We start from the raw sequence: 14782 nt of genomic DNA, 5'->3' as shown, positions 1-14782 counted from the left end.
GCAGACAAAGTTCCCCCAAATAATAGGAAAATCCTGTCCAGGTTTAAATACCTGAAGGGTGCTCTGTTTAAATGTAACTGTTACCTTATCTCTGACCTGGACTAGAAATGAGCCAGCAGGTATAAGAACCTGATCCAGGTTAGAGGCAGTGTGAGAGCTTTCTGTGCTGCTTCCCTGAGTCTCACCACAGCCCCATGGCAGGCTCTCCGTGCTGACGTGGAAAGAAGTCTCAGGAAGAAAGTTCTGGTAGCTTGCTACCAAACACCTGGAGCTGTGGAGCCAGGGTCAAATGCCAATCTGTCTGACCACAAAGGTCTACCCTCTCTTAGATGGGGGCTGTGAAGACTGAGAAAGAAGAGCTCATTTTGGCCTCGGGCATTTGCTGGTTCTCTGGACTCAGCTCTCAAGTACTTTGTACTCTGCAGGTCTCTCTCCAAGCTGTGGAAGGTTCCGTTGGCATTGGATGGTAGGACTTAGGGTGGGTCCCTCTGGCTCTTGGAAGAAAGAGCACATGACTCTTAAATGGGGATGTTATCAGCACCCAAGAGGTGCTTCCTCAATTTTTGGACCATCGTTGTGGGGCGACTAAAGAAGTGTTTTCTATTTCCTTTAAGCAAAGCGATTCTGACAAACCAGGGTTTGGTGCATGGCGCCTGCTCCCTCAGCTGAAAGATATCAGAGACCCAGCTGAGGTGGAAAGGCCAGAAGGCTCTATGTGGCCAACAATACCATTCCGGAGCCCAAAGTCAACATCTGCTCCACGCTGAGCCATTGCCAGATAGCCATAAAAAGGGGTAGCGGTGGACACAGGCTTTACTTTTGCTCCCTCGTCCATCAGTCATTAGCACGCGGCTTTGTTAAACACAGTGAACATTATGTTTTCACTATGAGTCTGGTTCTGCCATTTCCTGGCTAGTGGGCAACCAAATCCTCAGGCCCCTTGACTGTGGTTACCTTAAGAAAGAACGTGGGATCATATCCTGACCCTGACACATCATAAGGCTGCCAGGTGAATTAAATTAGAGAATATAAATTAAAGCACTTTGTGGATGTTACAAGTGTATAAAAATATAACTGGACACATCACCCCTGTTGGTAGCATTTGATAATTTGTTACTATCATAAAAAACTATTTGATTTTGCATTACGGTCAAGGGCAAAAGTGTGTGTGAGAAAAGAATCTGGTACTGTATAAAACCATCCTTAGACATTTGAGCATCGCTGGGCTGTGTGAAGCTAGAGTTTATTCAGATCATTCTTTAGAATCTGAAGCAATTTTTTTGAATGCTGTTGTTCTGCAAGTGAGGCAGCTTTCCGAATCTGAGTGTGTGCAGGGTACATTCAAGAATGTTTCCAATCCCCCTTCCTCGGCTGTTCCGTTATCTTCGGAGTGTGGCGAGCGCCTGGAGTGTGTGAGCCAAACATGATCCTTATTACATCAGTTCCAGAGAAGAAGAGAGGCAACGGTGTTTCGCAATAGAAAATGGATTTCCCTGCTTTGAGATGTTTCAGGGTTGGCCACCTCCTTTCAATGGGGGAGCTGCGGCTCTGCCTCATAGACAAATGTGAGTGGATTAGAGCAGCGAGTTGAAAAGGAATCAATCCGCCGATGTTGCCAAGATGAGCTAAATCTACAAGCTGGGGAGTGCAGGCTGTGTCTGAATACCCCTGCTGACTCAAAAGATACTGCAACAAATCTCTTAATGAGACCCTAATACTGCAAACAAAGTTTAAAACTAAGAGGAATCAGTAAAAAGGGGGAGAAACCTTTACCCCTAATAGAGTAAGACTGGAATTGTCAATAGGTTCAAATCTCCTGTAAGGAAAAATCCTTTAACAGGAGGAGCCTGATGCATTAAGGAGCTCTGCCTCTTTCCCATCGGTGATGGCCCTACCTGGCAGGTTTATTGAATCATGCCCGCCTGTGCTTACAGGTGAGGAATTAACATCACACCCAGATTAAAGAGATTTGGCAATGACCTGCTCATCTGCAAATCGAGCCTCCCAAAGGCTGTGTCACCCCTGCCCGCCTGAATCCTCTTCTGTGGTTTGTAATGGTTGGGTGAGCATGTAACTGCTCTAGAGGAAGGAGTGGTTAAATAGCTCTCACAGCAGCTCAGACATTTGTCCTCATTTTCTTCTCTACCTGTGGCCTCACAGAAAGCCAGGGCAGGGCCACTCCAGAGTTCCTGCTCTTATACATGGGCAAACAAACACCTGCCACCTCTTTCCCAATGCTCAGAAATCACATATGCCTTCTGGCTCGTGTTTGAGTAGCTTTGGGGATTTTTAGTAGTCTTCAAGGGATAAAGGAAAAAGTAACATCTGAGTTATCTATTTCAAGTACTTAAAAAAATGTGTTGCGTTGGAAATGCAGCATCTTCCAATCAACTCTATGATTTGAAAAAGTCACAGAAAAGGGGCAAGTAACAGGAAAAAAAACAATTTATAACAATGTGTGGTGATGGATGTTAACTAAGCTTATTCTGGTGATCATTTCACAATATATACACACATCAAATCATTATGTTGTAAAACTAAAACCAATTCAATGTTAAATGTCAAGTATAATTACATTTAAAAAAATTAATTAGCCCTGGCCGGTTTGGCTCAGTGGATAGAGAGCCAGACTGTAGATTGAAGGGTCCCGGGTTCAATTCCGGTCAAGGTCACACGCCCAGGTTTCGGGCTGGATCCCCAGTAGGGGATGTGCAAGAGGCAGCCAATCAATGATTCTCTATCATCATTGATGTTTCTATCTTTCTCTCCCTCCCCCTTCTTCTCTGAAATCAATAAAATTAAAAAAAAAAATTGATTTTTTTTAAAGGAAAGAAAACAGGCAAATGGCTCACAACATTTATTTCAAAATGTACCCAGGATATCTTGGGTTCTAGTTGGCAGGACTGGCCCAGAATGGGAACAGGCGACATCTCTGAACCCTTCTCCCATCCGTAAGCATGGCTTTACCTTATGGCTCTTTTGCCTGTGGGAAGAGGGGAGAGGGTCTCAAACCAATGGAAGAGGTCTCTTCATGGGTTTTTTAATTTGGCATCTGTACATGAAGCCAAAATCCAAGGCTTCTTCCAAAAAGTGAGGCAGGAAATTAGATTTGCAATGCAAAAACAAACAAACAAAAAACCCCCCAAACAGAAGCAAACTCTATTGTCCCCGTTGGCTCTGAATCGGGCAAGCTTCAGCCATCCTAGCTTGGATGGGAAATGGATATTAAAAGCCTAACACATGTAATTTTTCTTATTAGGTTACTGGCATGCGGAGCTAACATTTTCTGGGTGTGTTTTTTTTCCCCTCCAGTTGTTCTGTAATGATACTGCAGTAAGCTCTGATATGTGGTAAGTTTTCTTATATGCAGGAAATGTGAAAATGTATTTACACATACACACACATATATATGTATATATAATGTATATTCAAACATGCACTCCAGGGAAGTTACGGAGAGAAATTTCTAGTTAAACATGATCTTGAGAAATTCTTCCATATGTGGAAAAGTCCTCAGTTCATCTGACATATAACGATACATACATATACACACTCAGGACACTGTGTATACATTTATCCCACATTCATTTAACCTCAAAACATAAAATAAATTTTTTTCTTCCCGAAGCAAAAGCTAGGCATAACAACTCTATATACAGAATCCATCTTCTGGGGGCCGTGAAGCAAGTGAAACCCCTCGTCTGCTTGTTAGAATTCAAAGGGCTGCACTTTGGCTAATCTGCAGTGCCCAGAGAGCAGGGCATCCATCACAAGCCCAGCCCAGCACTTCACGGAGGGGCGCCCTAGGGTGGGTGTGGAACCAGAGCCTGGAGTTGGCTTACTGAGAAGTAATGGGGTCCGGGGAGGGGCTGCTGTGACCCCTTAGTTTTCCTGGTGGACCATGTGATTCCACCAACTCTTTGTTGACCAAACATAAAATGCAGGCCCCTGGGAGGAGGAGAAAAGCAAGGAAGTGGTTTACCTCACAGTCTGGGCCAAAAAATACATGCGGCTTGCAAATACTGTCAGTCGACTCCAGCCACCACCTCACAGAGGCCCTGATTGCGGGGATGGCTGGGAATCCCCCTTGTCTGGGAATGCTCTGCAGGACACTGACGAATTCTACCTGAGAGCAGGTACTGGGACTCAGGTGTGTGCAGTGTGGACAAGGGTGGCAGAGAGAGAGGGTAAGAACCCTGAGTTGACTTTACCTTATGACTCTTTTGTCTGTGGGAAGAGGGACTCAAACCAAGGTAACCAGGGAGAGGTGCGGGAAGCCACACTGTGTCTGGCACAAGGACAACAGGAATAGAGAAGAATAAAGGGGAACAGGTGAAATGGGGGGGGGGGGGCGGTGAGGGGAGTGAGAGGAATAAAGTCACAGAACAGACAAATGGAAACAAAGAAAATAAAAGTTGAGGCAAATGGAAAGAGAACTGAGATGACATTTTAATTCAACTTTGAAAAACAAAAGAAACAGGATTAACATTTACTATAATTTAATGGGAAAGAGAAAAGCACATTTGCACTAGAGGAAAACTTGCTATTACAGCCATGCAACCATATTAATACATTTGGTTGCACCAATGCATACATACTAACATCCAGAAAGGCTGGCCACCAGTGTACAGAACCCAGGGACTCAGGTCCTCATTTGGGGCCTGTTGATTTTCTGGGTGTGACCCTGGATAATAGAAAACCTCTCTGAGCTCCAGGGTTTTGTGTTTGTTTGTTTATTTTGTGTGTGTGTGTTTTTTTTAATCTGGAAATCCTTTTCTTTACCTTGGAGATACTTCCATCTGTCCTTCCTAGTTCCCAGAGGTGCTGAGGAAACAATGTACTCAACAGACATTTATGTTATATTACATGCCAGACAGGTGTGAATGTGCTTTGCAATATGAAAAAAAAAAAGTATGAACAACATATCACTTATCAATTAAAAAAAAAAATACTATGCCTTCATGCTCCCAGACTTTAGCTCTTCCTTAGAAGTAAGATTTCTGAAGTAAAATGTGAAATGTAACTTTTAAATGGGGTCTAAAAATCTCCCGGCAGTGAACATGTCCTGAGCTTCCCAACTCCCCTCAGGGAGCATTTCATTCGAAGGAAGGAGAAAGGAGAGGTGTGTTCTGGGCTTGTAAGTGACCACATGCTGGGGGAGTTTCTAGCCAGAAATGTTTTAGGTTTTTTGCCAGGTAGGGATCTACACATTAGATTCAGAGAGGCAGATGCTTTAGCAGGAAGTGACACTGAGATCCAGGACCTTAAAGGTGCAATCTCCAACCCAAAAACCCAAGCACAGAAATGCAAGTCCTGGACCCAAAGGGCGGCTGAATTGTGTGTTGGTGGGAGCGTGGGGTTCACTCTGAGGGTATGTGTTGTTGTTTTTTTATCTACAGGTTAGCTCATACCTGGGAGCCACTGGAAGGAAATTAATGAAATATGACTTTTTTTGGAACAATGAAAATCATATGATGCCTGGAAAAAGGACTTGACATCATAGATAAGGCAAGGAAAGATACTACAGAAAATAACAGGTGATACTGATGACGACAGGTACACAGGGCATTGAGAAGTTGAGTTTCCACTTAGCTTTTCTAAAATCAGTCTTGGCACCTTCACTAAAAATAAAATTCCTGTGTCCCCAGCCTGTTCCAGTGACCCGTTGGTCCTTACTGTTTCTCAAAGCTCACCAGCAGCTTGTCACAGGAAATATTTGTTGTCTGCCCTTGTGCTCACTTCCTGATTAGAAGGACTTTCTGCAGGCATTACTGGGATTGTGTGACTGTTCTACTTGGACATAGTCAATGACTATGGCCATCCTGGGGGTCACAGGGCACACCGATGGTTAACTGCTCCTTTCTCGGCCACTGGACTGCCACAGCCCCCTGATTCCTCTTACATGTCCTCCAAACCCTCCTTCCCCTCATCACACTCATTTCAAATCCCTGAGGGGCTGCACGTTTATTATTATCCTTGCTTTCCTGGGTCCTCATCCTTAGAGTGGCTTCCTTAGTTGAGCCCTATTGGGCTTTGGGTGGGATAACGCATTCTCAGATGTTATACCTTTGAAAAAGGCATCACAGGAAATAAATGAAAGGGGCACTCTCATTTTCTGCTATGCAAAGCATAGGGGAAATTGCTTCAAAACTCCACCTTAAGATGAAAAACACTGCTGGAAACTAGATCAGCCCTGTTTTAAACTGGATAGTCTCCTTCTTCACCTGATACTCTGAGAACAGTATTTCTCAGAGCACAGATGTTACTAGAAAAGAAAAAACAAGATTCTATGATCAAATAAATCTGGGAAATGCTGGATTAAATAAAATTGGAGGGCTTTCTTTCTTATATGACTTTTTCGATCCTTTGATCTGCTAATTGCACCAAGATTCTCCAAGATTGTGTTATAATATGCAGCACTTTCCCGAAATTCTCTGCCCACTGAATCTCTGTTTCAAGACTTTCCTCATGGGACTAATGTTCCAAAGTTACTTTGGGAAATGCTAGTCTAGACTTACAACCCTTGGATTCAGTTTCTCCCGAGGAAAAAGCAAAACCATAGTGAAGGAGAGAGGGACAGGGAAGAAATGGAAAAATAATCTAATTCTGCAAACCTGGCAATACTTAAATTGAATCTCCTAAGGAAAAATGAATTTCTCTGGAAAAGTAGCAAAGTGACTGACTGTTTATATTTCTTCATTTTCATGTTCTGATCTCTTAATAAATCTCAGAAGATAATGTCAACATTTGCAGGCCCTCTTCCTGAAGACAGTGATGGTCAACCTTCGGGGCACAGGAAAGTCGGGGCTACAAGATTGATGGGAAAGGAACTGGGAATCCTGGAAGCGATATCTTCCTGTTGGTTAGTTCAGTGAACATGGGTCCATTATGGACATTTAGTTCAAATCTCATTCATATCACCCATTATTTAGACTCCAGTGTTGTCACACACTGATATAAGTCTGTCACATTCTCTGGAGAAGTAACTCCACTCCATGCATATTAACATATATGCTTACACAATTATGTGTAGAGTTCATAATCAATTGGGACAGGCTTCCCAGCCTTTTAAGACTGTTACACTCAGCCCTAACCAGTTTGGCTCGGTGGATAGAGCATTGGCCTGTGGACTGAAAGGTCCCAGGAGGGACCTGATCGATGTGCAGGAGGCAGCTGATCGATGTTTCTCTCTCATTGATGTTTCTAACTCTCTATCCCTCTCCCTTCCTCTCTGTAAAAAATCAATAAAAATATATTAAAAAAAAAAGACTGTTACACTCTGGGACTTGGATTTATAACAATGCATATATTGATATGAGTTTTTGATGATTATGAATCTCAAATCTTCAGTAAAGAGAGAGCATCATTTCCCTAGACCTCAGACAGCTAGTCAAAAAGGGCATCATAGTCACTGGGGTCAGCCTCCTCATACAGGTCCTTGCTTAGCTCTCCTCTTCTAACTGAAAATGTGCAACAAAGGAGCCTACTGCTTTGCTGACTCATCTTCCTACCAGTAGCAATGAGAAAGGTGTGTCAGAGGTCCTGATGACATACCTTAGCCACACTCCTAAAGGAATGCTAGCTCTTCTGGAAAGGGCCTCCAACCCCGAACTATGATTCTGCCCTATGACAACCTCTGGTGTCAATGGACAAACATAAAAGGGTCAACCAAGCAGGCAAGCACTCTAGTTTATTATTAAAGACCTCTGGAAAAGTAGCAAGAGATAAGCTTTTTAAGAAATATCATTCACAAGGCAGATAAATTTGATCTGGTGCCCTGCTGGTAGCAGGACATATTAGCATACATGTCTCCATGATGAAACAAGCCTGTGTGCTATCCCACCAGGTCCTTGTGCAATCAACTCCCCCAGTTTGCCTCCAAATTCTTCTTTATGCCCCTATGGTGCTTTCTATTCCTGTCTTTCTGGGTGGAAGCCCATGTGGCCTTTTAGCACCAAATAAAACCTCACACTCACTCCTCATGGGGGAAGGTTGAGGAGCAAAGTGTAGGGACCAGGAATCAGAATGAAGAGATGTGATTAGCAGGATGCCAGTTATACTGGGGCAGGTGAGGGTGGTGGTGGTTGTGAGGGATGAGAAATGAAGAAATAAAACCAAATCAAACTAAAACCACAGTCATTCAAGATAATGACACAAAAATAATATCCCTTTCCACTTTGCTGGTCTCCAAATTGAGAACCATTTCTAGCTAATGACATGCACTCATGCCTTTCTGTACTTAACCTCAGAAACTGACATGTCCTGTGTATGAACACCTTCTGCAGGTGTTCTGAAAAAGACATTCCAAAATAACCCACCAGTAGACACTGAGCCAGCAATAGTGCATATCTATGAAAGAAGAAAAGAGGGGAGGAAAGAACATGCATAACATAAATAAGAACAGACAAAACCTTGAGGTGTCTGAGGGCAAATGGTTCCCAGTACAAGGGTGGGGCCAAGCTTGGATTGGGGATAGGGGACCTCCCGGTTTGAGCTACCTCACTACAAGCCCTAGGGAGCCCTTTTTATGTTGTAGACTATACAAATGGCTCCCCCTGGAGTTGTGCTTCTGGTAAAATATATTGGAGACTTGTAATCTTAACTTCTCTTTTGGGATGCTAGTGGTATGAAGTGAGAATAAAACAGAGCTATCTGAAAAAAAAAAAAAAAAGCTTTAGGAGCATATTAAGCACCCTTTCCTCCAACAAACAATTAAAAACCTCTTCACATAGGTCATTCCAACACGTCCACCCCTCACATATTCAGAAATACTTAACAAAGGCATTCATACTTATCAAGATGCTTCTATCCCATTACCTCTGTCTCTGTCCCTCTTGAAATTACCAACTAAGTTATACCAGGATCATAAAGGGAAGGTCCTAATACAATCAAGGCAGAAATACTGCTAATATTGACTCTATCATCCTGCTAGCCTGCATCAAATTTAATCATTTCCATGAAATTCACCTTCAAGAGTTTTAATACTAAATGCTGTAAATAGTTTTTGCATTTGGTGGGTGAATGCAAAATAGTTAAAAAATCACAGGAGATTCTTGTGTTTGTCAGTCCATCTTTTCACTTGCTTTACTGAGTCAAGGGAGAAGACAGGGTCCAAATCAAAGAAACCAGATCCCCTTGACGTCACTGGGTGTGTTGTTTCGTCCCACTGCTACCTGGCATCACTAAGGAATTTTCTAGGAAAGTGCTCAGCAAACTCAAGGCCTCTCTGGTTGCCAAGCTCATGGAAACAAAGTGCTTTCTCTCAAAACTGAAAAAGACATTCCAAAGTAACCCACCAGTAGATACGGAGCTGGCAATAGGCTGCGTATCTATGAAAGAAGAAAGGAGGGCAGGCAAGAAAATGCATAACATAAACAAGAACAGACAAAACCTTGAAGAGGAAGGAGAAAGGAAAACATTTAGATTCCTTGAGTGATGGAAATAAATACCAAAGCTATTAGTTTCAGTTCAAAGAACGTATCACTTTATGCTGTTTATTATTTCTCGAGGATGATTTATTTTATCTTAAAATATCCAAAGGGTAGAAGGGGTCCTGGAGGTAAGTGCGAGGGAACTGACCTGGTCGGGAGAGGGCCTGTGATTGGAATGCTGCGACCTCCCAGGAGACCGGTGGTGGTGGTGGTGGTGGTGGTGGTGGTGGTAGTGGTGATCCTCGTCGTAGTTGTCCGCCATCAGCTTCATCCTGTTCTGGGTCTGTGCAGAGCAAAAGCCAGGAAGACTCTGTCAGAGAGAAGCCCAGCCAAAGACACCCAGGGCATCATTATAGCACCTAGAGGGCTCCTTTTGCTCCTAACCCACAAGTTTTCATTTGTAGGCACAATGAGACTTAAAGGAAAGCATCACACTTTGGTGAAAGAGGCTTCGCCACACCCTTGATGCTGCTTGGACCTTGGATCTGCACTCGTAGATGTAACTGTACTTTCCCACGTGGTTTAAAGGGGAAAGGATGGACTCATCCAAAGGTGCTTTGTTTTACATTGTCAAGCGATCACCGAGACCCAGAGTAAGCTTGCCACCACAGACTGCCAACAATCACATCCTATGCTCTAGAACGGTGATCGGCAAACTGCGGCTCGCGAGCCACATGCGGCTTTTTTGCCTCTTGAGTGTGGCTCTTCCACAAAATACCACAGCCTGGGTGAGTCTATTTTGAAGAAGTGGCGTTAGAAGAAGTTTAAGTTTAAAAAATTTGGCTCTCAAAAGAAATTTCAATCGTTGTACTGTTGATATTTGGCTCTGTTGACTAATGAGTTTGCCGACCACTGCTCTAGAACAAGCAAGACAAGGAAGCCCTACATGAAAAGATGGGAGAGGACTGAGTGGAGACACGGAACCACAGACAAACAATGGTCTTGCAGGACAAGGCAGGAAATCCACTCGAGAGCTGCCAAATGCAAAAATACTAATGGAAGTGGTTTGTTGCTATGATGAATTCTGGCGAAAGAGCACTCACTCTGTGGATGTTTTAACTTATAGAGCTTTGGGGGGAAATTGGGCAAAAGGGGCAGAGTCGATGGAGAAGAGCTGACCACTGTAATTTACTCCCCACTATGATTGGCACAGGAGGCAAGCCACAGGTGTCACAGTTAAACCCCCAGGGCCATAGAATTGTTTTATTGTCTTGTTTCACTATGCAGGGCAATAACATACCAGCGACGAATTGACCTAGCAGGGTCACAGAATCCAGAAAAATGCCTAAAAAGCAGATAAAAATACCCAACCCAGAAAGCTTACAAAGGTGGTTTTAGAGATAAGACTAACGGGATTCAAGTCCTGCTGCACTTCTCTGCTGGTTTATTTTAGTTAACTATTTCTAAGACTCAATTTCCTCAACTCTAAAATGGGAGGGAGAATGCCTCCCTCTCTATGATGAACCTGGCACAATACGGGCTTGCAATAAAAGGCAAATGCTGCTGCTATTATTATTGTTGTTGTTATTTATTGTAAGGCACTTTTAAAAAAAATATATATATTTTTTATTGCTCTTTACAGAGAGAGAGGGAGAGAAAGAGAGAAAACCATCAGCTGCCTTCTGCCTGTTTCCACTGGGGATGGAGCCCATAACCCTGGCATGTGCCCGGACTGGGAATCGAACCAGCAACCTTTAGGTGCATGTGATGATGCCCAAGCAACTGAGCCACACTGGCCAGGGCACCACTTCTCCTTCTTGATCCTTCCTTCTTTGCCTGAGACACCTCCCACAGACATCTTCCCTCACCTCTAACTTGTGTCTGGCTAACTCACAGCCTTTTCCTGACCAACCTTGAGGCCAGGTGATGTGTGCCTCCTACTTACCACCACTCTGTACCCAGACTTATCTATCCGTCTGTTGGTAGACTCGCAGCTGTTTCTCTCATCTGCCTCTCCCCAGAATCCAGCTCAGGGTCTAGAGTCGACAGTGTATTCTATGCCTGTTGCTGCAATGCCTGGCTGAAGGAAAGAAGGGACCGTGACTCTGAGGGATGCTGCCATTCTAGAGGCAAGCTGCACCCTTGTTTCAGCCAGAGGAGGTCACTGAGAGGGGAGGCTCTCTCATGATTCATGTAACAATCTCACTGGTAGCTTGAGATGACGACCAGCCATCAGCACTTTAGGAGAGCTGGACGTCAGAGGCTGGCAGAACCTCCAACCAGTGGGAATTTTATTATGTGATATAAATAATGCTCTGATAATAATTCTGGACCTCACACAGTGTATTCTTGTAGTATTTTCCACCCACAATCTAACTTGCCCTCAAAACTTTCCTGGGACATATTATTACTCTCTCCCTCTGCAGCTAGAAAATCAAGGCATCAATTTCAACCCTGAGAGCCTCTTTCTTGACATAGGGCTTGGAGGTTTTCTGGGTCCTCCAATTCTGAATCATTAGGCTTTTCCCCTTGTCCTGCTGTTAGCAAAAATGGCAAACAGCTGAACAGGTAGAAACTGCTTCCCATAAATGCTTCCATTCTGTTAAGTCTTGGAAACACCTCACATCCCAGTTCTACCTGCCAAAGAATGTCTCATGATTCACTCATTCCATTTTTTAAAATGTGTACAATATTTGAATGGCCCCAGAGTAGGTGTAAAAAAAATGCATTATATGGATGAAATCTATAAAATTAGAGGGAAAGATCCACCTAACAATTAAATTAAAAATCCCAGAAAACCTTTGGCAGCTGATAGCATGTCTGTCCTTCATTCACCCCCTGACAGTATCAGAAGACCCAATGGACAAGGTATGTCTTGTGAGAAATAGAAGGTCAGTTGCCGACTAAGTCCTGAGATCTCCCTTATTTGGCCAACCCTGGTACAGGAGATGCTGAAATTCAGTGTTCACACCTAAAATTCCAGTATTGTCAGGAGCCTGTTACTTTTGAACTTGTGAACTAATAAATCTGGAATTGTGTCTTCCAATAGAATTCTAGGGCCTAAAGGGAGCTATAAAATCTGTTCTGGCCAATAAGGAAGGGACTTGCCCAAGAATGAACGATGGAGCCTAAATGAACAAATAATAATGGCTATTGTAAATATCATAATGTTCTTACCCTTTGGGGAAGCTCCTGTGATTTTATGAGATTATTTTCTTACCAGTGACAAGCCTAAAGTTCCCTACCTTTGAACTGTATCCCATAAAAGAATGTACAAGCTAAACAAGATGCTATATGCAGCCCTAAATGTGTCTGCTGAAATGAGGTGTTGGAGAGTAGGCATGTCATGGGATAAAGACTGTAAATGAATGATGTCATCTTTCCAATTTGGTGCTGAAATATAAATAAACCACATTGTTCATGTGAATACCAGATCTGGGGGAAATGTACACAGAGCAATTGTGAGCGGAAGAGGCTTCTTTTGATTAGTCTGGGCTGAAAGAGAAGAGTGTGAAACGGAGATGAAAAATGAGAGTTTGGCCTGATACTCTAGACTACTTTTATTTATCTTGCTTGTAACATATCCCCTAAACTGTGACCGATTTCTTACAGGCTGGTTGCTAGTTTTTCTTCTATAAGAAAATTTGACCAATCCTGCTTGCTTAATTGTCAGATTGGAAAGAAACCTCCTTTAATTTTTTTAATCTACACTTCCTATCCTCATTACTACCCAACTGTATTTGTTTCCTAACACACCAAGAATCATCGGGAAGGATAGGAAGCCATGAATAAGACTCCCTCAAGGCTGATGGGGGGTAAAAACAAACATACAAAAAAAAAAAAACACTGAAGAAAATTGTAGCAAGCTTTGGTACAAGGATATTATTCATTCAAATAACTTCAGACACGTTTATTGGGTGATTCCATGCATAATGGTTCATATCCCTGTAGCCATCAGCTAACACGAGGTGCCTACCACAAAGCCTTAAACAGTAAATCTGGGCAGTCACAATTGCATTCCCAGGAAAACTAATATAAAGTTGGAGAGGGTAGCTTCCCCCTGCTCTGCACTTGGGAACTCATGGACTCACTTAGCAATCCACTGAAGCCCGTTTTTATTTCCTTTCCAGTGTCTACCAAATGGCTGACCTGACACTTTTGCTTTTGGCTAACAGTGTTTTATTGGTTTTATGATATTATGTCATGGCTGCTGAGACCAATCTAATCAGATTTCATTTTCTACTTCCCTTTTCTCCCAGGCACCACCTTATTTCTCCAGGGCAATAGGATCCTAGCAGCTCTCCTGCTGTACTCTTGCCTTCCATCGAGCACAATCTGGAGCCAGAGTGACCTCAGACCCACAGACTCCCTAGCTTCAAGCTCCTCACAGGCTCCCACGGCCACAGGAAAAGAGCCCAGCTCCTCCGCAGCTTACAAGGCTCTTGGGAGGTGACTGCCGTTCACTTCCCAGCCTCACCACTCATCTCCTCTCCCCAGCCCTGGGACATGCTGTCTCTGTTCTGTCATGCTGTCATCCTCTACCTTTACTGAATTATACCCTTCAGTTCTTCTGCTCTTAGCTTTGACACCATCACTTCCAGCAATGCCTTCCCCAAACCTGTCTCAAAAGGGAGTGAGTGCTCATCCACTGCCTTCCCAGAATCCTGAGCCCGTCTTCAACCTCTCACTCATCACAACACTTATCTCAATGAATGGTAAATAATCATGTGCTTTCTTGGCTTCCTCCACAACTAGGTTGATAATCTCTCCAGGCAAACACTATGTCCGAATTACCCTTGTACTCAACACCTAACCCAGAGTCAGGTGTATTAGTAGTAATATGTGTGTGTTGAATAGATGTAGGAATGAATGAAGGAATGAATGGAAAGGGCATAGGCTACTTTGGAACAAATGAAAGAAAAAATATACAATTAGGGTCTATGATGGGCCAGTTGACTATGTAACCCCCCGCCATGTGATAGTTTAACTTTCCCTGTTGTATATTTGTTTTTGGTTGTTGTTGTTCTTAGACATTGGTAGAGCAAGATAAATGTTCTTTTTCAAGAAATATTCCATTCTTTAGTAAAATGGATCCAGTGAGATACTCCATGGTGTCCCTGGTTTTTTGCCTCATTAATAATGAAGGGTTTGGAGGTGTTATGGGGTTAATTTCCTTACTATACCCTAGCCTTTGAAAGAGCAGGGGCCACTAGAATACTTTTGTTAGCACCGAAGTCAACCATGGAAAACTGAAACTTTCTCCATTAACGAAAATCCTGATGAACACCATCTGTGAAAAGGTGCCATATATTCCATCTCTCTTGACATTTCTGAAGAGTTTATCCAAGGAGCCCTTGAAACAAAATGAAAATCCTTGATTGACTAGTAATAGACTCAATAGCTTAATGGCA

At 43.1% G+C, this 14782-nt stretch overlaps 1 protein-coding gene across 12 annotated transcripts in view; it reads right to left on the bottom strand.

The window, feature by feature from the left end:
* ERC2 (ELKS/RAB6-interacting/CAST family member 2) overlaps nucleotides 1-14782 on the bottom strand; it is a 909167-nt gene that overhangs the window by 175127 nt on the left and 719258 nt on the right. For all 12 annotated transcript variants that reach the window (XR_013960983.1, XR_013960984.1, XM_080676097.1 and 9 more), the window contains one exon: nucleotides 9580-9714. Coding sequence is in view for 10 of the 12 variants with exons in the window: in XM_080676097.1 (XP_080532223.1) it covers nucleotides 9580-9714 (135 nt within the window). In the remaining 2 variants the exon portion in view is untranslated. The remainder of the gene's footprint in view (nucleotides 1-9579; nucleotides 9715-14782) is intronic.

Source organism: Plecotus auritus (genome assembly GCF_963455305.1).
Source record: "Plecotus auritus genome assembly, chromosome: 6".
Classification (NCBI taxonomy): domain Eukaryota; kingdom Metazoa; phylum Chordata; class Mammalia; order Chiroptera; family Vespertilionidae; genus Plecotus; species Plecotus auritus.
Note: the sequence above shows the minus strand (reverse complement) of the source record. Positions and strands in the feature narration are given on the sequence as shown.